The sequence below is a fragment of the Aquila chrysaetos genome, chromosome 9 (genome assembly GCF_900496995.4).
Source record: "Aquila chrysaetos chrysaetos chromosome 9, bAquChr1.4, whole genome shotgun sequence".
NCBI classification, from domain to species: domain Eukaryota; kingdom Metazoa; phylum Chordata; class Aves; order Accipitriformes; family Accipitridae; genus Aquila; species Aquila chrysaetos.
The window spans coordinates 13,434,076-13,458,482 of record NC_044012.1 but is presented as its reverse complement, the minus strand read 5'-3'; the positions used below and the strand labels follow the sequence as shown (position 1 = coordinate 13,458,482).

The window sequence follows — 24,407 nt, the reverse complement described above, 5'->3', positions numbered from 1 at the left end:
AAGCATAATCATAGTTTTAAAAGGGGAAAAAAACATTTCGGCTGCAGTTAGGAAGCAGATGTGTTCCCTGAAAATGCAAAAGGTTATCAGAAGTATTAAAATAGGAAAATAGATATGGAATTTGGGAGCGCTGGGGAGAGCGTGTATTTTATTTCAGTACTGCAGGGTAGGTGTGCCTTTTCCTAGGCTACCTGCTTTGTATCTGGCTCTCTGTGGAGCTGGTGTAGCGAAAGCCTTCGGAGACCGGCTTTTGCTTCCACCTTTCCCCCTGAGATTGGCAGTCTTTGTCTTTTACAGGCAAGGAGCAGCCGTGTTATGATCCTGGAACCGCTGCTGCCCCGAAGAGTTAAATCATGTTGATATACAGGAAGGAAATGGAATAGACTAACTCTACTCTTTTCTTCCTACGGATTTTTCTTTTTATTCTGAAGATAGAATTACTGTTTGTAAGCATCTGAAAGTCATTAGTGGCTCTGCAGTCTGTCAGGTGCCGACGCAAAAAACTGCTGAAACTGAACGGGTTCCTGTGCGGAGTGCTGGGAATTTGTCATGTGCTGATGAGCAGTTATAATAATATATGAGCAAATCACAAGCATTCTGCAAATTAATCAAATTTTTTTTTCCCCTTCTCCCTTGTCTCTGGGAGAGTGGCTTTGCCGGCAGACGTAGGTGAAGCAGTTTTACTCACAGATGGTAGCTCTGGCATCAGATGGAATTTATATAACAGTAATTCTGATTTCCTGCCAAAGTAGCACTGAAAACACCAGGGAGATTGTACAAGACAAGTCATGTGGTTTTGCTGAGGTTGTTGTGGGAAGTTTAAGGGGGGAAATCTCAAATTTTCCTCTTCGCATTTATTGTTTTAGCCTGAAGGGCCAGAAATTGTACACCATTCTGCCATAGGCGAAATCCAACACATCTTTTTTTATGAATTGCGCTGAAAGAGTGCTTCCCAGCTGTTGAAACTGCTGGCGGGGAGGGAGCCACATGACTCCTCATCCTTTCCCTTTCCGTACAAGGATTAAAGGAGGGAGGGTTCAAAAGGTTGCTGCACTACATGTTGGAGTGAGGCAGGGTCTCCCTTCCCAGGAAGCGATGCCATGTTCACTTAGGTTATACTCCCTCTGGCATAACGAAACGGGGGGGGGGCTTTCAGGAGCTTCGGTAAACAGGTCGGCAAAGGCTCTTCCTCCTCATTAAAATGGGGGGGGTCTCAAGGAGGTTAGTCGAGTAGATTAAGGTCATTAGTTGCGTCTCCGCTGACATTTCCAGTTTGATCGGTAAAAAGCAGAAACGCGGGGGTTTTTACCTGTTAAGGGTAAGTGCTTGGTGCGCTTGGTATACAGCCGAAACACGTGCCGGTTTGATGGCGGGTCCGATCCTGACCTCGTTCGGAGCAGCGCAGATCTGTTCAAACCGCGGGCTTGTGACAAGGAGGCGAGAACAGAATCAGGCCCTGTGGCTTTTGAATTGGATCGCGCTTTTAGAAACAAAAGCAGCCTTCCCTAGAAAAATATTACGGTGTTTTTATAATAGCAGCGTATTGAGTAATGCATGGGGCATAGCAAGACTGCTGTGACACTAAAAGAAAAAAATAGAGGCGAGCAGAACGGGAGAACTTTCAGGGGCTGGTTTTAATAAAGAGGTGAATTCTTTCTGCAGTAGGAAAAATGATAAAAAGATGGCGTATCAGCTACATTATGCAACAAAGTAATGCTGCTGTGTTTTTATAATGTAAGGCACTGCCCATTTGTTTTGGTTTACGTGACTGCAGTGAAATAAGTGGATTAGACTGAAACTTTAGCATGCTTCATTGCAGCTGGTTGCAGACATCTGTCATTCCTCAGCCATACATTCTGGATCATGCCAAGAAGAAAAAGCAAAGTCTGACACCTTTCATTTTAGAGAGCCTTTTATAGAAAAGAAAAGGAGAAGGGGAGAAAGCATTTCCTTTGTGACTTAATAAAAAAGACACTTTTTCTGCGACAATATCAACAGTACTTTCCAGAGGGAGAGGTCCTGCAAAGTTAATGCTCAATTTATTCTTTGCAGCCTTCTAATTTTTACTGTCTGAGCTCCTGATTTGTCGAATGGGATATGATAAAAATATGTGATTTTTTTACAGAGATACTAGCTCTGTGTACACCTACGTAGGAAGTGCGCCTGGTGAGAGGTGGGTTGCTGCGAGTCCCCACTCAGGCTGCGCTCGTGGTAATTCAGTGCAGCGATGGCACATAATGCTGCAGCATTGCCAATAATGAGTTGTTCTGCAGACTACACTCACAAAATCCCATAAACAGATAATAGTAATGTTTTAGCGGAATGATTAGTGGGGTTGTGAGCTACTTGTGGATAATTTGAAATATTAGCTATTAGTGAGCTGGATATTTATTTACTTAAAGTGGTTTGGTTTTCCTCAGTCTCTTTACTAACATGCCACTGTAGATAGAGAATCATGAGGTACATGACAAGATATAATGTGACAAAATACCATCTAAACTACCCCAGTTACGTAAGAAAGCAACAACTAAAATTAAAGGAGAACATGCTTAGCTTAAGTGACATCATACATGCAGGAAACAATTAGTCTAGCTTAGGGTCCCACTTCAGCAAATGTTACAGCACGTGGGTAATTCCATCCCTTCCCGTTTAGGTGGTTTGTGGGCCACGGGACCGATGGGGAGACTCCTGATCCTTACCTGGCTGGGTACAGAGGGGCGGGTCTTCGCGTGGCACAGGCTGCGTGTCCTGTTCAACACCAGCTGAGGATATGACACACTGAGATGTGGGCAGGAAAAATTTAGAAAGCTGAGTATGGGATTTTTTAAATTCCATTCCGCCAAGTAAACCAAATAAGCTCAAGACAGTTGCCCAGAGTGAAAGAGAAAATGCTATTGTATTTATGAATTGCTAGGCAGAATAAAGGATATTTGGCAGCAAAATATCATCCCTGACAAGGCCTTTCCTATTAGCACCTCTGAGTTGCACGACCTTTTTACTAAAAGCCCAGTGCCACCAGTACAGCATTTATTCTGGGAAATCATAAGTACATTAAATTCAAATACCGCTTCATTCCAGAAGTCCTAAATGCTCCCTGAAATAATAAATATTTACTGAGACAACTAAAAAATATGACAGAACAGTAGAAAGAAAACTTGTGAACGACCTGGAAGGAAAACTAAGATATTTTGCTCAAGGAGGGTAGAATGGGAATGTAATGTTATTGACTTGATTAAAAGAAGTAAAGGTGTGAATAGACATAACAATTAGTTGAAATATGTAAGTAAAGGCAAAGGTGGCACTCTGAACATGTAATTTTGATAATCAGAAGAACTCGGGGTTAGCTAATATTCAAGAAAAGCCTGCCACTTACCTTTGAAATACGTTTCCTTAGCTGCGGTCTACTTGGATTCCCAAAGGCTAAGAGAAAGAGAAGGCCGTCAGAGGGCTATAACCCACTCACCCCCTGGGCTCGGGTGCCTCTCGCCTCTTGTGTGGAGGGGTCCAGGCTGCAGAGATGAAGGGATGCGCCGGCTTTGCCTCCAGGCTTTGGGAGAACCAGAATTGGTGCCAGAGTGGGGGGCATGGCTGGAGATGAATGCTCATATTTTCGGCCAAGCTGTTGTGAGTTTAGGATTACAAAAGGGATTGTGATTGAGGAATTTATAAATTGCTGTAACCATCGCTATTATAAATTTAGTCAGAGGTGGCCTGCTCTTTACCACAGGTACCTAGTGCCCTTGATAAGAACTCTGTCCTCTACTTATGTGTATAAACCAAAGTAAATAAATATGAAAAATTAAATGTAATTAAATTTCCCAAAGCATGGGACAATGATAGTCTGGCATTTCAAGCTCAATCAATGACAGCATTCCCACTAACCTCATTTGGAGCCCGCTGAGGCACCAGGCTCGTAACTCATGTTGTCATGTCAAAACCCAAACTGGTGTGCCGTCGTGCACGGGGTGCTGCACCGCGATGGGCGGATGCACCCGCCGGCAGCAGTCTGAAATACACAGGTCCTTAGAAAGCAAAGTCTTCAGCTGTTTTTCAGAAGTTTTGTTTTACAAGGTTCACATAATGTTTAATATTTGTTTAGGAGGACCTTTTCAGCTATTCTGCTGATGCTTTTCCTTTTTTCCAAGAAAAGATCCATTTCCCTTCTAAATCAAAAGTTCCTGTGTGAAAAGCTTACTCTTCTGAAAAAGAAACAAATTCTGTGCTAAGTATCTGGAGCTGAGTAATCCGGTTACTTTATCAGCTCTGCAAGAGATGGGAAATGTTTGTTTTCCCAGGAACTGCAAGTCTCCCTTATACTGCCAGTGACTTCACTAGCCATTTTGTAATTTGCTTGTGTTTAGTGTACTGCGGAGGGCGAGCAAGTTGCTCAGTCTACCTCCAAATAATTATAATTTCCATGCTCTATATAACAAGTTTTAAATTAGTGATATTTTCCATAATTTTGTGACTGATTTGTTCGGTAAGTTAAAAGCGTATGTATGAAGGACAGTGGTAGAATTTTCTACTTGTTTCTCTTTATCATGAGTGTCCGGGTGGCTGTCAGCCTCTGTGTCATACTGATCCACCTTTGGCTGTTTTACATAGCAGGGTTGGTTTGTTGTTGTGGGTTTTTTTTTTTCTTCTTTTGCTTTTAAAGGAAAATTTCATGTGTGATAATTCGCGATTGTAACCTTTTGAGGCAGGAATTGAACTGTTACTTTAAGTACAGTTTTTATTTTAGGGGGTGTGTGTGAAATTAACTTAATCTTTTAATAGTATGTGTTAAAGACAAAGTGTAGCATCAACTTTTGCTTTTCCCTGTCATCATTAAACCCTTTAGTATACTTATCAGCAAGTTCAAATACCTATTCAGAAACACCAAGCACTGTACAATATACTAAATCAAGAGCAGACTCCACCTTTGATTACATTTCAGAAAAGCTATGTAGGTATCTGAGGGTTTATTTTGATCCGATGAATGGAGATTTTTTTTTTTTAAGTAAAAATCCTTGAAAAAAATTAGTTACAGATTAGGTCTTTTCATTCTCCAGCGCTTCTGCAGCCAGTGACGGTTCAGTCATTTGCCACCCTGCTATTGCAGGCACCTGTAGACCAAACGTCCGTCTCAGCAAAACTCCAGGGCCGTGGTGCCACGTGGTGGCTTTGGGATGGGTGCTGGCCTCGGGACGGTGCCGTACACCACGTTAATCCCTACAGGGGCTTCCTTATGGATCGCTAATCTGCCACAGCAGAATTCACAGGTGGATAAATCCTACTAGTTTTAGGGCAATTTTTCCAAACATCCTTAATGCATTTATTTAGGATCAAGCTGATGGCCGTGTTTTGCCACGAGCTGGGTCTTTAGTCCAAACTTATCCTCCCCTAATTAAGATCTTTTGTGTAACCCACAGTGAGAGAAAGGCTCTTCCAGATGGCAGTTCACATGTTCGGACCCGAGCTGCCTCTGGAAGTGTCTGCTTTGTATTAGCAAGGGGGGATTTAGGTAACTAGTCTGGTGCCCCTTATCACGAACAATGCCTCTGATTAGTCTTAGGACTATTTGCAGGATTGAGCCAGGTAATGAAGGTATCCAGTTGAACGGAGGGTGGTCAGGGGGCTGCCATAGCTTCAGGTGTCCCATGGGAAACATATAACCCAAAGCCTTAGCTTTGGTAGGTGAAAATGTTCCCAGGCCTTCCTAAAATGCAGATACTTACGCTTTTTTTTGTATGTAGTTCCACAGTAAATCATCAAAAAAGCCTCAGACAAGGCTTTTCATTTTTATGGTTTTTCCTGGTCAACATGAAATAGAGGGTTTTTAAAATTTAATTTCCTTTTTTTGTAATCCAATAAACATATAAACTTCACAGAATATTGTAATTTTCCCAGAAGACCATCTTGGTTGGTCCTGGACCTGTGTGTAAATAAACATATACTTTTCAATTGTTTTATAAAAACTTTTATTACATATATGAACCTGATTGGATGTACTTTAATCTGTCTGGTATTTTGGGAGTTTCATAAAATGCATATTTTGAGACCAATAAAGTGGAATGGCTCAATCAGAGCCATTATTGTCTATTGGACAAATATATTTATTCAGCATTTTCCCATCCATACTGTTATGCTCCAGATCAGAATGGCTGCTTTAGAGCCATTCTGCTCTCCTGGGTAATGCATACAGTATTTGGGATGTTTGCCGTGGATAGTAAATGTATTTATGAAAATTTATACTTTAAAAAAAGGAAATCGCACTAGCCGAGATTTAAATGAAAATAGTCCTCCCTCTGCAAATCCTGGTTATTATGCTATAATAGCATTACTTTAAAATGGCAGTGTTCACCAAGACGCCTGGGACCCGGAGGCCGTGGTCTGAGAAAGCCATGAGTTCAGCCCGGTAGTCACTGCCAGAAAGCCAGAGACACTCAAAAAGTCTTTCTTCCTACGCGGAAAGCACACGGCCATCATCGCCTGCTGTTACTTCGGAGGCAACACGCACTTCATCTGTTTAAAGATGATTGTACCTCAAATGCAAGCTTGTGTAGGAAAAAAGATTTAAAGCAGCTCTTCCCGGGGAGGTCCAGGCTCACGGAAGGTTTGAATGCAGCTTGCTGACTTTGCGCTGCAGCAGATGTGTGATTACATGGACCGTTCCACCAGCAACGTTTTGGGACTGAGCATCTCAGTGCAGGAGGCAGTGGCCATCCATCCTGAGCCACTGCAGCTGGTCCTGCAAGAGTGCCTGGTCATGGCCGGAGGTGGTCCTGCCCGTTTGGGATTGCCACAGCAGCCCAGGAGGTCAAGTCCAGATCTTCAGTATCCAACATCTCAGCTAGAGAGAATTGCCTCCAAGAAATTCCAACCTCTGAGGCTTTCCAAATATTTCTTAGCGAGGGAGTAATTTACTTGTTTTAAAGAGGTAATTGCTGTTACTTTTGATTTTCCCTGAAAGGATATTCTTAAGCCAGGCAAAGAAATCTGAAATGAGTTTGCCGTATTGCATCGCAGTAAGTGCTATAGCCATTGGCCATCTAAGGAAAAACATTCTGTCAGATAATCATGGCCATTTTTGCATTTTAAGGGAACAAATGTCATATCTAAGAAACACATTTTATTCAGGACTTAATTATAATTTATAGTACATTGCACAGCATTTGTTTTCTGTTCATCATTTTATTGCTCTTCTGCCTTTTCCCTAAATTTATGCATTAAATTGTGTGTCTGTGTGTCTGTATGCGTGTATCTGTGTGTATATATGTACACATATGCAATATAATAAAAAGTGGTGTAGTGGGGACAACAGACGGCTTGTGTGTGATGTATTATTGGCATTTTTCTTTCAAATTACTGTTTTCTTGCTGCTTTGGGAGAAAGCCATGATTTTGCTGTGATTAGTACACTTTTAACAATCTGGAATAAATTCCTGATCTTATTCATGTGACTAGTCCAATGCCCATTTTTACGTTTTAGTGCAAACCCCTACATATGTGCCTGTAATACCACAAAAATAAGATGTTTCTTTGTGGAAATTTTTATAGAATTTGGATGCCGATCAAATATTTTTAGAAGTGGAGAATTAATGCGGCTTGACCATGTAAATGATTTTTTTAATGAAAAAGACTTTAGTATTCATCACTCTCTCTCTCTCTCTCTCTCTTGTTTGTGTATTCCTTTGTGCTAATCTTAAATAATGGATCCATATCAAAGTTAATAAATTAGTAACTATTAGCAGTGTTTGGATTACAGTAAGTAACCCAATGACACTTCATTGACATTGACTTTTTCTGTGTTCCAATAATACATTTTGAGTTTTAAAGATAAGACAAAGCAAAATAGGTTTGGCAAGTGTTTGAATCCTTAACAACTCATGGGCAATGGCTATATTTATATCCAAGGCCCCTGCTTTAAATATATTTTCCTTTAAATGGTCCTAAAACCCAGACTTTGAGATCCATGTCTTTCTCAAAACCTGCATTTTCTGACTGTTCAGCTAATGCACCATGTTGGGCTGCATCAGTCATGCCATGTTATGAAACCTAACGCGATGTGACTGATGCGGGCTGACGTGATGTGTCACAAAGCAACATATCAGATCACAAACTTGAAAGAAAAGAATACAAACTTTTTTTTTTCTCGAAGGCTAAATTAACAAAGCAGCATATATTTTTAAAAAGGTGGACTACTTTCAGACATTGGGGGATTTTTCTAAATATTTTTCCCACAGAGAAGTTCTCCAGCCTGACCAAAAAGTACCCATCCACACTCCTTGTTCTCTCCAGGGTACAGTCAAAACTAGAGAAGATGATGAGCCTAGGTCATCTCAGCACTGCTGCCATTGCTGGGGCTGATCCTGGAAGATTTAGATCACTTTCAGAGGACTGGCTTCAGCAGGTGCCGGAGGTAATCGCCCTTCCTGGGGAAATCCGCACCTTCTCAAAATGTTCTTTGAGTCCGGCTACCATTGTTGTCATTTTGGCTATTTTTTATTATTATTTTCTGCTATTCCATTTCGTTAGACTGTCAGCTTCCATCCAGAGGATTATGAAGTCTCTTCACACGCTCAGTCCCAGACTTCGTAGAACATTGCTCCACAACAGGATTATTTCAGCTGCAAACAAACAATATATTGTCCTCTATCCTCACTTTTTGGTCGGAGAAAGATGCACCATAGTTTCCCCCCCTTGTTGGCCCACCTTTAGTCTAATTCTTCTTACTACAAATGCAATGCTTTGCACATTATCTCCTGAACTATCAAGAAGATTTCTTTTTTTTTTTTTTTTTTGAAGGGCTTTCATATAATTTTATTGGAAGATATATAGTGGGTAAAATATATATGAACCGTAGCTTGCTAAGAAAGAACCTACCAACCACTGCTAGATAAAATGTTATAAATTTATTGCCAACTTATCTGGGAAGGGTTATTTTAAGAGCCTGCTGCCCACAACAAGATTTTGAGCTAAAATTAATGGATGGGATACCTAAGAGAAATGGGCATTTTCCTTCACCCCTTAGTTACAAGCAAATTGCAGATATTGTTATCTTTGCAAGTGAGAATAATCTCTAGTTTTTGTACTACTTCTGCTGTAAACAATGTACCGCTTGCTTTCCTATGACCCTCACTCTGTATACATATTTATATATTATTCATACAGGATTAAAAATGAATGTGCTCTTTACCACAGTTGTACTGCATAGTGACAATACAAATTAACTTATTGTGTACTTACTTTTCACAAGGCAGTGATGTGAAATTTTGATGGCCTGAAAAAGTAAGTCATGGGGGAGGCAATGCAGAACTGAATCCTTGTAGGTGCACTTTATATTGTCTGATTTATTAAAGTGCATTGAATTAATAAATGACATTCTCTGTATGGAATTGCACAGGTTTGAACTTGGTTCAGTGGTGGACAGAAGGAGTTTGCTTTTAGTGTGGCACACGTGAGGTGGTTAGTTCCATCTCTGCTTTGTAGATTCCTTGTTTAGAATTTGCTCTTTGCAGGAAAGAATTAAGATGGTCATTTAATGGTGGCCACTTGTGGGCAAAGCATTAAGAGTTGCTTGGTGAGATCTCACGCTGTTGGCTGGTGCTACCAATTCTGGCTAAACCTGTCCAGATTTTTTCTGTGCTACATGATGCTTGAGGGGTTCAGAGGGTGGCTGATGGGCACGTTGTGCCTGCTCGCTCCTGGAGTCCCATCGCTCTGTCTGTGCTCCCTGCACGCTGCTCTGCGAGCAGTTTTCAGGGACATCGTATCATCTATGGTATATCCAGTCACTGACCATTGCAGCACACAAGAAGGACCAAATAAACAGGATATCTTTTTTTGCTTTTTCTATAGCATCAATAAAACCAGAGTAAATCAGGCTAGAGGGCAAGTTGTACCATTTGTCACAACTTAGCAGGACATCTTCTGTTCTTAGCAAGGGAACCAGTCATCAGATGGTCAAATGAAACACTGGGAATACTGGAAGGGAGCTGGTGCTGCTGGTACAGATAGTCTCACATCTCAGTGGATGCGACAGTGGCAGGCCTTTATCTTTTGAAGAAAGGGAAAAATCACTTCAATTCTTCATGGAGCAAGTCTCCTTCCTCTTTACCCGACATTTCTCCCACTTTGGCCAAGGAATTTTGGCACCTCCCCAAGCAGATTATGCAATAGACACCGTAACTCTGCCCAGTCAGAGGCATTACCCAGGAGGGAGAAAAAAGAGAAGGAAAGAATGAGTCCAGAATCCACGTGTGAATTCTGGTGACTTTATCCGTCTCTGACAAACAACGGAGGAGATGTAATGGTTTTCTTAGATTTTTTTTTTTTTTTTTTTTTTTTTTTTTTAGTTTTCAAATATTTGTAGATTTTCTGAAACAATGAAAATCAGACTTTCTTTGGACCTTCTTCATACTCAGATAGTTTGGAGAGTGCTTCCAGTTTTCAAAACTATTATATTCAAAATTTTTCAAGCATCTTTGTTCTTCGGTATTGATTTTAGAACTGACTCTAAGAGGCACTAGGGACACCTTCAATCTCTTTGTTGACTATTTCCTCATATCTTCCAGATGAAATTTTTCTATAAAAGCCCAATCCAATTTCTGTAACATTATCTATGTAGGTTTCTTCCATTGCTATTGCTATGAAATTTTCCACTGAAATTTGAGTTTGTAATGATTAGCAGCTTACAGATTTAATTTCTTTTTCATTAGGAAGTTGTTGAGGAAAATGTTTTTCTTTATCCGAGGAGATAGCTAGAAGATTGACCCACACTCCATTCCAAGATTTATGCATAAACATGCACGTTGGAGGTCTTGGGGGGGTGGTCACAATTCTGGCAGTCTTCAACTTGTTAAAGCAAAGGGTGGCGGGGAGCTTTCCATCCTTGATTAAGGAAACATGCCTGTAGTGCTGGGGCATAGGGCTTAGGCAACTGGACTGGACTTAACACTTCTTTCCTCTGGGTAGCAAGCAGTGTGTTTTGGGGGAGTCAGCCTTCAAGTGGTAGTTCGGATGTTACAGTAAAAATGGCAAGATATTGAGCAACCCAGAGCCCTAATGCTGGCTCAGGTGAATTTACTCTGCTAGAGATGCTCACGCTGGTGTGCCAGCAACAGGCCGAGGTTAAAACCAGCAGTTACGCAGGCTCCATCTCTGCTGGGAGAACTATGGTAGCATTCCCACTCCGGTGCAGGTAACATCGGACCAGCGCACGACCAACGTTTATTTGCTTATCTGTTAAATTCCCACCTAAAGTCAAGGGGAGATGGTCCCAGCCCCTTCCCACATGGCAGGAAGCATAGTCCTCCTCCTCTGCTATGCCAGCGTCTGTTTTATGCCTGCTAGGTAGTACCATGACAGCAAGGGGAATGTGCTCTTTAAATGTGGAGATAGGGTATTGTTTTTCACTTATCCTGGCTTTATGTAGATGGTCTGGCACATTTATTTATTCATTTATTTGAGCAAATTAAAGCAAGCTAAGCGCATTTGACCTCAGATGGTCCTGGTTTAAGTTAATTTGAGAGACAAAGCTCATAAAGTTCCAGTAAAACACATCAACAACTTCCCAGCATAGGTTGAAATGTGATTGCTGAAACATAACCTCCAAAACCAGATACAGCATGGAGATTCAAAGTCACAATAATCTGAAAAATATGGGAGAGTACATTGATAGCCTTATAAGAAGAAATATCTTTCATTCATGCCTTCATTTCGCAGTCGGTTGCTGTTTCACCCGCAAGAAGTGCATCTGTCAGATTTTGTGCATTAACATTCCTTTTCTAATCTAGCTTGGACATTTTATTTTAAAGCTGGTGATAACCTCGGGCCCCGGTCCAGCAAACACTTATGTGCTTGCGTATCTTTACTCACAGGAGTAATCTCACTGGAGTAAATGTTTGCAGGTTTGAGGCCTTGGTTATCTCAATCCATTATTTCTTTCCATTAAAAAGTAATCTGTGTGATTAAAATAAAACGTACAGTTCTTTTCTTTACTCAGAAACCCACCCAAAGACAAAGTGTGTTTATTAGACTAAGGGTCTGCACATTGTCATCCTTGAATTGCGCTTCAATAAAAAAGATAATTAACAAATGTAAAAGAAGGCAGTCTCGTACACGATTGCGCTGTATTTACAAGAGTTTAGTTGGGATCGCAGGCTGATGGATTTACAGCTGGGTCTGAGGAGGGAGATGAAATAGCGGCACTTCCCCGGAATATCCGAAGCACAGAGTTTTTAAAACGCAGTTTCTTTAACTAGGCATCGTGCGAATAGCACAGATTTCTTATTCTTGCTGAAGACACGCGGCGATGGCCTCCGCCCAACAGGAAAGGTTTCTGCTGGGCTGGGGGGCTCCGGGGCATTCCGTTTTGTCAGGCTGTGCAACAGGCGGGTTTGCAGGTGCCGCGTACATAAAATAGAAAACTAACCCGACTCTCGTCTGTCACGCAGGTCACAGGCCTTTCCAGTGCAGATACTGCCCGTACAGTGCCTCTCAGAAGGGAAATCTGAAGACCCATGTTCTCTGTGTCCATCGCATGCCTTTTGACAACAGCCAGTATCCCGACCGCAGGTTCAAGCGCTCCAGAGTTGACTCCGAAGCTTCTGGGAATTTGGAGGAACCTGCAGCTGTCAAACCGGGGAGCTCGGCAGAGCTAACGGAGGAGGGCAGCAAGGCCCAGGAGTGATGCAGCTCGGCGGATCTGTCTCCATACTGCAGTAGCCTTTTACACCAGGTTTAGATACGCGTTTGGGTGAGGGTCGGCTAACTGCCTTCCAAGCAAAAGAATGGCGTGCTAATTCCCAGAAGTGTACAGGATGCTGAAAACTTTCATATATATGTATATGTACACGTACACACACACGCGCATATATATATATATGTATATATTTACACACACAGAGATATTCAGTCATACACACATTGAATATATATCTACACACACACACAAAATACACACATTCCATACGCGCGTGCGTGTGCGTGTGTGTTTAAATATATATATTACACATGCAAAATACATTTCCAGCCCTTGAAAATGGCTGCTAAACTGTTACCTGGCAACAAGTACTTCCAAACAATGTAGGTGGGATAATAAAGTGATTTAAAAATGTTAGGAGGTCGTTAGTTATTTAAAAAGCAGGGCAATTTCAAACTTTAAAGTGGTCTTTGTCCAAAAATAATGCTCTTAACAGAAAAATGATACCGTCTAAACGATTTAGTGTTGCCTTGAAGATTGAGGGGCTGTGTTTTCATTGTTGAAAACACCTTTATAATATGACACCAGCTGCTGTCATTTGCCTAGCATAGTAATGAGATGTGTTGGTAGACTGCCATGGTGCCAGTCTGACTGGAGCTGTCATTGCAGAGAAAATCAATTCAAGTGGTGTTGCAACTGCAGTATGGGAGAAACCTTAGACGGCCCATAAGCTAGGGTCAGTACTGACCTATATTGACAAGTATTGTGATATTACATTTTCTTTTTTTTTTTTTAAATATACAGCCAAATGAATCAATGGTTAGAAAAAATCTGCAGCCCGATGTGTGATTGTAGATTTGAAATGTAATTCCATTTTTTGTAATCATCTTGCAGTATTGAGGGAAATGCTTTTATTCTTTTTTTTTTTCCTTGTTGATGAAGAAGTAAGTTGCTATAAAAGTAGAAGTACAATATATAGAAATATTGTTTAGTGAAACTAGTCAGCCTTATCTATAGCAGGTGCTGGTGAGAAACAGAATTTTATTACATAGAAGGTTGGTAATTTTTTTTTTATTCTTCTGTTCTTTTATTTTCTTGTTTTCTTTCAAACTTCCTTTAAATTCCCCCCCCTTTTTTTTTTTACACTTGAATGAAGGATTCCCCAGTCACGGTTAATTTTCATGTCTTAGCTTTTGTAAGTGTTACAGACATTGTGCAGAAGTTTCTTCTGGAGCAAGCTCTTATAAAGTAGCTTGACCTAAAATATGAATCCAAACTTCCTGCTCTTTGTCTCTAATGAAGAGAAGTGTTTTAGCTGATATTTCTTTGGTTTTGTAAAACAAATGCGTTCTATATTTTTGCAGATTTTAGCTTTTTTACTGATTGGATGCTCCAAATTTAGTAAGGTCTTTGCCACATAGGAAGCTTTTGAGAGACTATAATGAACCACATAGTTAAAAAAAGTAAGAAAAATAACTAAGGGTTTATTCTGAAATTCTCTGAATGGCATAAAATTTTAGCCTTCTAATGTACTTCCTTTGATAGAAGCAAAATTGGTGCTGTTTATTGTGATGGTAGAGAAGTATTAACTTCTTCTAAAACAAAATCATCCAGACTTAAAAAAAAAAAAAAAAGAAAAAAAGTAAAAAAAAGTCGATATTTCTTTGCAGGCTGGGAGCACAGAGTAAAACCCCAGGGCCTTAAAACTTCAGCTCTGCCTAAAGCAGTTTACAAAAAATACTAAACTGCAATCAATGTAAATAAAATTCTTAGCGCTACCCTGAGACTGGAAAAAAAATCTCAGGCTAATAAGGAATACGGTTTGCATATGCTGTCGGAAAGGATGTCATCCAACTGAAGTTTCAGTTTAAATGAGGTCACTGTGTAACTTGGACCCATCTGGCACAGAGCAAGCTGCTTTTCTTGTTTTTCTAGTATAGTTCTCACTGCCTTACTTAAATCGAGTTGATAAACTTAATGCAACTGTTTCTATGATCCTAGATAAAGGATTGAAATGTTATTGAAACTTTCTGACTGTAGTAAGCTTTAGGATTTTAACTGCACTACTGTGTTTGGTGACTGTGTCAGTCGCTTGCTTTTGTGTGTTTGCGCCGCCTTCAGTATCTTAGCAAAAAAAAAAAAAAAAGAGGAAAAAAAAAAAACCCGAGACCACCCCCCACATTCCATTTCTTGCACTTTTTGAGCTCTTTCAGTATTCTTTTGTGTCTTCTGAGCATTTTCAGATACGACAGGCAATAATTCTGTTTGTGACACTGGAAACATCTCCCGCTCCTTGTGATGTGTGTGTTGATTCCATTTGGTCGGGTGCTACTGTCCCTATCCTCCCCTCTGACATAGCCCTTTTTTCCAGAACATTTGTAACTTGTAATACAAACAAGTGACAGCAGCAGTGATGCATTGTCAGTTTCTGAATATCATCATGCTTCTCATATCTAAACATGTCAAGTTTTTTCTCTGTAACTTCTGTAGTCTGTGATACTGGTCATAATACTGTCTACATTCCTACACAAAGAAAAATTTCTATCTTGGAGGAAATCTGAGATCAATAGAGTAGAGGATTTTGTTGCTATGCTTGTAACAATTAGAAAACTTTGTATTTAAAGTTTATTCTTGGTCATTATTTATTATTATAATACATCAGTTGACAGAACTTTATTCTGGTATAGAAGTATTAAAAGTTGTTTTTTCAGCAATGACTGTTTTCTTTCTGCTGTTAGAATAAAAATGTCTTTGAAGCAGTACAGTTTTATCCAGTGTTTTACGCAATAAAACCTCTACCTCTGAAAAAAAAGTTTTCCTACTTGCTTATGTTTATTAGGAACAGTTAAAACATTATTTTCTGCAGCTTTGTCAGATTTAAAAAAAAAAAATTAATGTCAGTAAATTCACAGTTGTTAGGCAGTTACTGGAGTGTATTATGCTGGGTGTGTGTGCTCAGTCCACTTATTAATCTGAACAAATCTATATACAGTATATACATATATATATTATATATATTGTGCTTAATTAAAAGACTGTGGAAATCTGTTTTAGCATGTAGTAATAATTGTTTTATATACTACTACTTATGTACTATAGAAAAAGTCTTGGGGTCTATCAAGCTTTGATTTGAAAGTGTTTGAAGTGTGTATCATACACTATGATGTATAAAGTCATGTTTTCACATTAAAAAAAATGTTTGTATAGATCATATATTTGGCTTTAGAAAATTGTGAGGTTTATTGTTATGGTGCATGTTAAGAAAGCTGCCCACACTTCAAAGAATGTGCAAGTGCGAGGGCGCTCCCATTCTCCTGGGTGAATCTTTATTCTTCCTGTTTAAGGTTTTATTTGCACATTTGAAAGCAACTAAATTAAAGGATTTTTCACTTCTTAGACAAAGTAAAGATGATTAACATCCAAACAAGATGCACCAAATCTGAGAAACTACAGCAAGTATGGGGAGGAGAGAGGAACAGGGCCTTGCACAAAAAAAGCTGAGAAGGAAAACCCATTTAGAAAAGGCCAATTTTAACATTAGATGAAGCCAGTCGTACCCACAATAGTAGTTATGCTGTAGCTTGAATACTCCAGCAGAAAAAGGTACAAAAATTGTCTAGAAGGCTTAAGAATTAAAGCATAGCATCACGGAAATTCAGTTATTCAGTGGCTGAAAGTTGCAGCGAGGAGTTGACGTTACCCGTGGATTGGTGGAGTGCGCGTACGGCAGGGTGACTCGTGGAGCTGGTACCAAATTCACTGGTGTATAGGCAAATGCCACAGGTCTCTTCATCTGCAGAGAATAAAATCTGTAATGCATCAAATTTTAATCAAAATCCAAGAAGTTAATGAAAAATTTTTATGTTTTGCAAAGTTTAGGTCTTTCACACCCTCTCTTGGGGGGAACCGCTCTCAGGCACAAAATTGTAGCCTGTACAAATGTTGCCTGAGGATGGATGAGCTCCAGGCTTGGAGCTGAACTCTGCCTCACTAGGGGATTGCTGTCCTTTCAGGTAATCGCTGTGCCCTGGAGCTGGGGAAAAACAACTGTTCGGGGTGAGGGGGGCGTTTTCCAAAAGATTTTCCTGCCTTCTGGTTTCAACAGACAATAAATGAAAATGTGAAAGCCCGATTAAGGAGCAATGAGCGTCTTGTTGCACCTCCTAGAAATGCTTATAAACACAGTCTCCTTTATGGTCCCAAATTTCCGCTAGGAACCGGGCATTAAGCAGTACATATCTCCTCTAGGAAACGCTCAAACCGACCACCGAGTGGCCTTGTACCACAAAGGGTGGCATCACCCACCGAGGCGGTCCATGGGAAAGAAGGTCTGAAAGAGAAAGGCGGTTGTCTCACCTAAGGCTGTTTGTGGAGATTTTTGTTACCTGGCAGCTGATCGGCAGTCTTCCTAATGCAGATGGTGGGTGTCTTGACAAGAGTCTTCCCACCTAACATCAGAAGGCTGCTCTCGGCTCTAAGATAATGTTTCTTGTTGAAACTTTTATAAGGACTATAACCCCTCTGTCTATTGTAATTTGGGAATTGAATATTTCCCCTATCTGTTTAACATCTGTATTGTAACAGTATATTATAAAAATCTCACCTTGTGTATTGTAAGCATGATCCCAGTGAAATTATTCTTAAGTATTGTGTTTTTCATTTCTGGCTATCGCTGCTTGGCATGATCCACCACAGTGGAAGTATGTTTCCGTGGGGAAGCCCAGGGAGGGGGAGGAGGGAAGGTAAAGCTGTGGCATAATGTCATATTAAAAATGTCACCCAGCTGAGTGTTATAGGGGCTGTGAGAAGTTCTGCAGCTCCTCACCTGTTGGTGTTGCTCAGGGTATTGTTTGGGGGCTTTTTGTTGTGGTTTTTTTTTTAACCAAAAGGGTCTCAGTGAACAGGGAAATCGCAGGAAAAGAGGAAGAAGAAAATTTAAATGATCCCAGAGTGAACTGTTTTGCTGTTAATACAGAAATACAGAGCAAGACACATTTAATGGGCTCTATTTTTTATTATACTATGCTGAATAATTAAGTTTGAGGCTAAGTGTCACATAGATTTATCTTTTAATTAAAAAAGCATGGTTCACGCATATTTGAGTGGTAGTCCAAATAAATGCAATATAGAAATTTATGTTTGTTTATCTAGGTGTTAATTACCTAGAGATTGTTCTGGATTACTTCTTTTTATAAAGTGTCATAGGCTCATGTCACAAGTAATAAAGCTTAACAGTGGAACCTTATCAATTTGCTAACTATAACGCTAGTGTGACCTGGAGGAAAGGGAAAAAAAACCCCCAACTTTGGAAAACGTTCTCTGCGTGCACCCCATTCAACACATAAAAACCACGCGGTGAACAAAGCAATCATTTTTAAAATGTTCTCGTAAGTAAAAGTACAAATATATCTTTGGTGTTTTACAGCCTTTCATACATGTAATTATTTATATAACACACTGTTATTTATGCCCGTGTACTACATGTTGTGCAAAGACAGACATGGTAAGCAACAAAATGTAGTTTACCTGGTGGGCAGGCTATTCATTTAACATATGAAGTAACACTTACAAAGACTGAACACTATATTTAAAGCGAGATGTAGTAGATGTAATTTTCTTAATATTTTAAAGGTTTTTACAGCATTGCTAGCAACCAAGAGGACGGGAAAAGCAAACTGAAGGCTAAAGATAAAAGACCATGCATTTCAGTGGTGCAAACAGAGGGAAAAATTGTGTACAGACGCAAATTGTTCATCAAATTCTCTGTCAGTCTGGTTTTTTTCTTTGTTTATGACCAGAATTTATGTTACTGCTCCACCGAGCCATGTGGAAGGATGCTGAGCACAGGCGGAGAAGGCAAACTTCACAGCACATGCAAGCTGAGGGGCTCTCTACCGCTAGTGTAAATCAAATGCCATCCTCCGTATCACCCCAGGGGAGGATCTGCCCCCGGGATTTGAAAGACTGAGACATCTTTTTGGGTTTTTTCTCCTAGGTGCAAACACCCCTCTCTTTGGGGTTAATTATTTACATTTTTCTTAGAGTTTTGATGATTTAAAATAATACCAGGTTTCTGTAGCACTGCATTGTGCAGCAGATGTATCTGAGAACCTTCACTTAGTGATATCGCAAAGAAATCAATGAAAATTACTCTCCATGCTCAGTCATTAATTCTTACTTGATATACAGATTCTCAGAATGTGAACAAGGCTGGAAACAAGGCTTTCTTCTATTTATTACACATCAATTACCTGTATAGACATAGACACTGCAAGCTTTGTCTCATGTGCAGACAGTAGCAGTAGGTAAGTTACATCTCAATAGAAGAGGTTGAAGGTAAATGTGGTCTTTAAAAAAAGCTGCTGAATATGGCATTCTTAGTGATAACTGAAATATTTTAAATTTTAAAGGACTGAAATTGATGCATATGTTTATATATATGTAATAACTGTATGTGTATACACAAACATATACACCCTGCAGTTTTTCTTTTATTAGGAACCTGATTTAACCCCTTAACTCCATATTTAGTGTCCTGATGTGTCTGATTTTCAACACCATCGGGAAGCCAATAATGGATATTCAGCATTTCTGAGCATCAGCTAGTTACTGAGGAACGTAAATATGGACCAAGGCGTTGAAAATCTGAGCCACGGGATGTGATGAATCACTGTAGCTCCTGAAATTCCAGCTGCATAAAGTTGAAATAATTTGATGGTGAATCGAGCCTATTATTAATGAAGCTAGAGAAAAAAAGCCCAACATGTCCTTAAGTTGTGTGAGATGCTGCAACACAGAATATGTGATTTCTCTTTAGGTTGTGCCACTGTGCTTCCTTATTATTTTTTAGATTTTATTCTTGGGGGATTGTTTTCTCAATTGTTTTCTGTTTGAAAGAAGTTGATGCATGAATGAGTGAAACACGAGGAGTAATAAAGAAAAATGGCACTATTAATCCCAACAGAGAAAATCTTTCTTTTGTTAAAAATCTCTCACACAATATCTGTGACTGTGGTACATCTGTCTTCACTAGAGAATTACCGATCCCGATTTGTGCTAGTCCTTACCGCGCTGCCGGTGGAAGCCAACACCCAGCGCAATGGGAACAGCATTCGGTAAGGGCCTGCTCCCGGGGAAGACGACCGGCTATTTTCTATGAAGAGGTCTGCTGTGAAAAATGTAGATGTCTCCAAAGCTACTTATGCTCAGTCAGTACTTGCATTGCTTTTGCCAAAGCAACGCGTACTTTCCCCGCGGAGCAATGTATTCGTGTCTATGCGCCAACTGTCATTTGTGTATCTCCTCTCAAACCTTACTGGTGGAACTGGCACCATCAAACCCAGCTCGCCTATGCTCTGAGGAAAAGGTTCATTTTCAATTAGCTTTGAGAAACTGGAAGGCTTGTTCATTTTGTCCAAAGCCATTGATCCACCCCATGCTTCCACTGAGCTAAAGCCTCCAAACGCTATTGATTTATGGGAGAAACACCTTGTCCTTAGTATTATAAATGTTGATCCTTTAACACCTACACCTTCCCTCTCCTTCCATGGGTGTTAATGGCAAAACAATTTCCTTCCTTCAGGAGGAGCAGAACCACTATCTGAGTGTCCTGTCAGGGCTCAGTGGTAGTTGCTCTGGTGGAAACACCATCACCTTCCCGGGGCCTCATGGTTGCGTTCATTTTCAGTTCTCTGCAGGGAGTTCGGTAATCTCCTCCTGAGCAAAAGACAGTTGCGCAGCCTCATGCATTTGCAATTAAATCATAAATGCTTAAACTAATGCAAAAAAGTGCCTGATCCTGTCAATATTTCTGTTTGACAGAAGCGGGAGAGGAATTGGGGAGGCTGGCCCATGGTTTGGGCTGCTTTTGGAAAGGATGACACCCGAAGGTGTGCCTTGCCCAGGTGAAACTGCTAGACTCCTACTGCTTGGGTAGGGGCTGAGAGATGCCGATTTACTGTCCGTTACTGGCCAGTCCCACTCCAGCACTGTAACACAGCACTTGGCATCCAAGATGTGACAGTAACTGCCCAAACACAGCCAGCGTAAGGAAATGTAATATTGTTCGCGTATCCCAAATTGGAGAACAGCGTCTCTACAGAAAACCAAGCCCTCATTTCTTGCAGTTAAGACCATAGCTAACATCAAAAGCACTAAGGCTGGGGGGCAGTGATTCTCACTCCAGTGAGAATGCAAAAGTGAGCTAACGTGGGACAGTGTTTGGCTCAGAGAGGAAAATTAGACCTCATTAAGTCTTTATTTTCAGCTCACACTGAAAATACTGTTTTCCTCAAATACTTCAGAAACTTTTATTTCAAAGAAGTACTGCACTAAATGAGGGATAACAGAGCAAATGCCACGCACAGGTGTATGCTTTAGTCCTGTACGCTGACCATCTCCGCACCCCCCAGCGCTGTCTCAGACCAGGTAGGTGTCAGCCAGCCTTTTTCTGCAGCCAAGGAGGGGACACAGTTTCCATTTTATCAGACAATGATGCAGAATACAGGACATATTAGTCTAACTACTGATTTTTCCTATTTGGTCAAATAATTCCTTCCAAATCACACAGGTGGAAATGATATGAAAACCTGGTGAATCACTCAAGTACCACTCAATACCGGGCACCGCTTTCAGACAAAGCCTCAGGTCAAAGGAGAGATGTGTTTTCCTAAGGAGGTGGCAAACTGCCAGGCTTGGAGAGGGGCATCCAGGATGGGGCTTCTGCAGCTGAGCTGGGCTTTGAAGCTGGCCCAATTGGGACTGCTCGTGGGTCCCTTCTTGTCCCCTGGCCCGGGTGAGGAGTGCTGCTGAACCATGGCACGATGACCGAGGCAAGGTGCTGAGCAGCCTCCTCCCTCGTGCCCCAGAGAGGGCTTGAGCCTCCAAGAGCCCAAACCCAGACCCATGCTTGTAGGGCTGGTGCCAATACCGAGTTGTGTCCCAGGAGAGGGGGCAGAAAGACAAGAGCAGAAAAAGGGAGAAAGAAGAGAAAAGGAGCCATCAAGCTCATCTTTCCCTTCCTTTCTGTAGTGATGTAATCCCTAATTTTCACAAAAGAGGAAGAATAGTCGCAGCACCTGTCTAAGTATTTGAATTTACCACCATGTTTCCTCTGTGCATTAAAAAAAAGGCAAAAAATCCAACCCATAGTAAATTCAAATACTGAATTGTAATGTTTGCTTGGTTGCTATTTCTTAGTAGCATCCAACGTGTTAATCACTAGTATATAATTAGATGTCATTTTGGAGCAATTCAAAATCAAACAAAATCTCAACATGCTCTGAACATGTTGTGAAAGTTTACATTACAATTAATTTATGATTACCCAAATGTGCATCCAGTGATCTTAAGTCTTCCTTCATCCATTACAAAGAAAAAAGACAGCTTCTGTTTCCACACACCTTAATGCCAGAAGGCCCCCAGAGAAAAGGCTCTCCTTTAAATAAATGTATTATTTAAATTCTGTTTAAATAGCTGAGCATGAGATGAAGAAATGAGATGAATTTGATAAACTAGCCCCTGTGTATCCTTGGACGTGTCTCGCTTCTTTTCCTTGGTTTTTTTGGTTTCTGTAAGTGTTTGGTTTTTCTTTGCTGTCACTTCACCAGATAGATAGAAAATTAAGGGAAACCAGTATTATTTCATTTCACACCAATTCACTAGAGCCATGAGTTAATTTCAGCACATTTTCCTGAAGGTGAAAAGAAGTGCACATCCTTTTGTCCCAACAGTGAGCCAGTGCCATGAACTGCTGAGCGTTCCCAGCCCTGTCAAAATCAAAGGAACAAGGATGGTGAGCGAGTCATGGGAAATACTGGATGCATTAGTGGATACAGCCAATATGCTGAATTATGGTCGTGTAATAAACATACAAGCTGTTGTATTAGGACACAGCTACAGTAATCACAGTAAGTAAAGTTTTAAAAGCACTCATGCTTTTATCCTTTGTTGAAAACAATGATAATGTACATAAAAAGGTTAACAAATGGCTACACTTTACTCCTCTGCATCTAGGACAGAGAAAACCTTGCTACTTCTGTTATAACAAGCCGCCAGCCGATGTCTAGTCTTGCTCTTTATCTATGTATCCTGTGCATGCAAACACAGAACAGGGAGGAAGATTATTTTGGGTGTAAAGTAAGAAAGTTGTTTTATGCTTTAATTGCCCATAATGAGCATGGCAAATGCTGAAAGATGCAAGGAAAACTCTTGTCCAATAATACAGTTCTTTATTACCTTAGGATCCCATCTTGCTAACTATTTCGAGGATGTTGTTAGCAGAGGAAGGCATATTTTTATTTAACATCTTTATTAATGAGCTAAAGAAAGAAAGAAGTAAACACACTAATTACATTTGCAAATGACAGTACATTAGTAGCTATTGCAAACATCACCGAGGACAGAAATAACAGGGGAAAAAATAAATGGGTAAGAATAAAGAATTTAACCTGAAGAAACACAAATTCGGGTCTGAAGGCAAAAATATTCCATGTTTAGACAAGCAAGAGTAGAAAGAAACACAGAAGCAGTAAAGGTGAGGGGGACAAGGGGCAGGCAGGGGTGAGCAGCTGGGCTCCCCAGGGCTGCAGCGGGGAGCCCCGGGAGAGGGGCTGGATAGTCCGCGGGGGCATTTGGGGGCATCGGCAGGCACCTCCGTAGCCCCCACTAGCAGAGAGCATGGAAAATGACATTGTCCCCTTTTTTTTAAAGAGGAAAACCTGAACGCCCCACCTGGAACTCAGGAGCGGGCAAAGAGCGGCAGTGAAGGCGTGGGCTTCCCCGGCGCGCCGGGCTGCAGGGGCAGGCGGGGCACCAGCCTGGCCCCGGGTGCTTGCACTGGCCCGGGCCCAGGCTATAAAGGGGTGAGGCTCGGCAGAGCCCGGCTACTGGGAGAGGGCTGGGCAGGCTGCTGGGCTGTCCTGCTGCCTTCTGGGCTGTCCTGAAGGAAAGAAACAAAGGGGCTGCTTCCAGGCGCGCCCCTTCGTTGCGGGGGGGGGGGGGGCACTGGTGCAGCAAAGAGTTTGCTGGCAACGCTGGTGAGTGCCTCAACGCTGAAAATGAAGAGGGAAGAGAGCTATGTGGGGATGGCCTGAAAGAGTCTAGGAGCAATGAGATAAAACTGAGTAAAGGCAAACTTCCCAAGTGCAGCTCTTCTAAACTCTTTAATAAGCTCCCAGGAGAACTGGTGGATATGCAGTCACTCCAGTGACTTAAAATTAGACTGGATCCAACAGGGAGTAATGTGCCTGTGCCTGAAGTCAGAGGGGCAGATCCCCCCTGGTACTGGGGGGGGTCTGAGCTCCCTCCTGGAGACTGCTGCTGCCTGGTGTGGGATGTGCTGCGGGATTGGGGTCGCTCCTGCCTTACCTGCCTGCTTGTTTTGTGGCAAACACGGGTTCCCTGGCTTAGCTGTACAGCTGCTGGTTATTGCTGCTTAATTTCACAAAAGTTACAAACTATAATTAGTTAAGAGCCATCTAATGAATTATAATGCAGGAAGCAACCACAGATGCTTATATACCAGTGAACCACAGTGTTTGGTGTCATCCTTACCCTGTTAATGATTTAAAAAGAAAAAATAACCCAACCTTCTCTCCCAACCCCCTGGAGCACAAATAACCTGGTACAGCTCCTTTCCAAGAAACACTCTTGGAGACTTTAAAATTGCAGCCTTCCTACTTTAAGTTGCAGTATGTGGATGTTTTTCAAAGTTTTAGCAGCTG

The 24,407-nt window shown here is 41.1% G+C and overlaps 1 protein-coding gene across 1 annotated transcript in view; it reads left to right on the top strand.

The window, feature by feature from the left end:
• Positions 1 to 17,301, top strand: part of ZNF536 (zinc finger protein 536) — a 227,191-nt gene extending 209,890 nt beyond the window's left edge. Inside the window, 1 exon segment of the mRNA XM_030025661.1 lies at positions 12,437 to 17,301. Within this exon segment, the coding sequence (XP_029881521.1) occupies positions 12,437 to 12,672 (236 nt within the window). The 3' untranslated portion in view covers positions 12,673 to 17,301.
• The last annotated feature ends 7,106 nt before the right edge of the window (positions 17,302 to 24,407 follow it).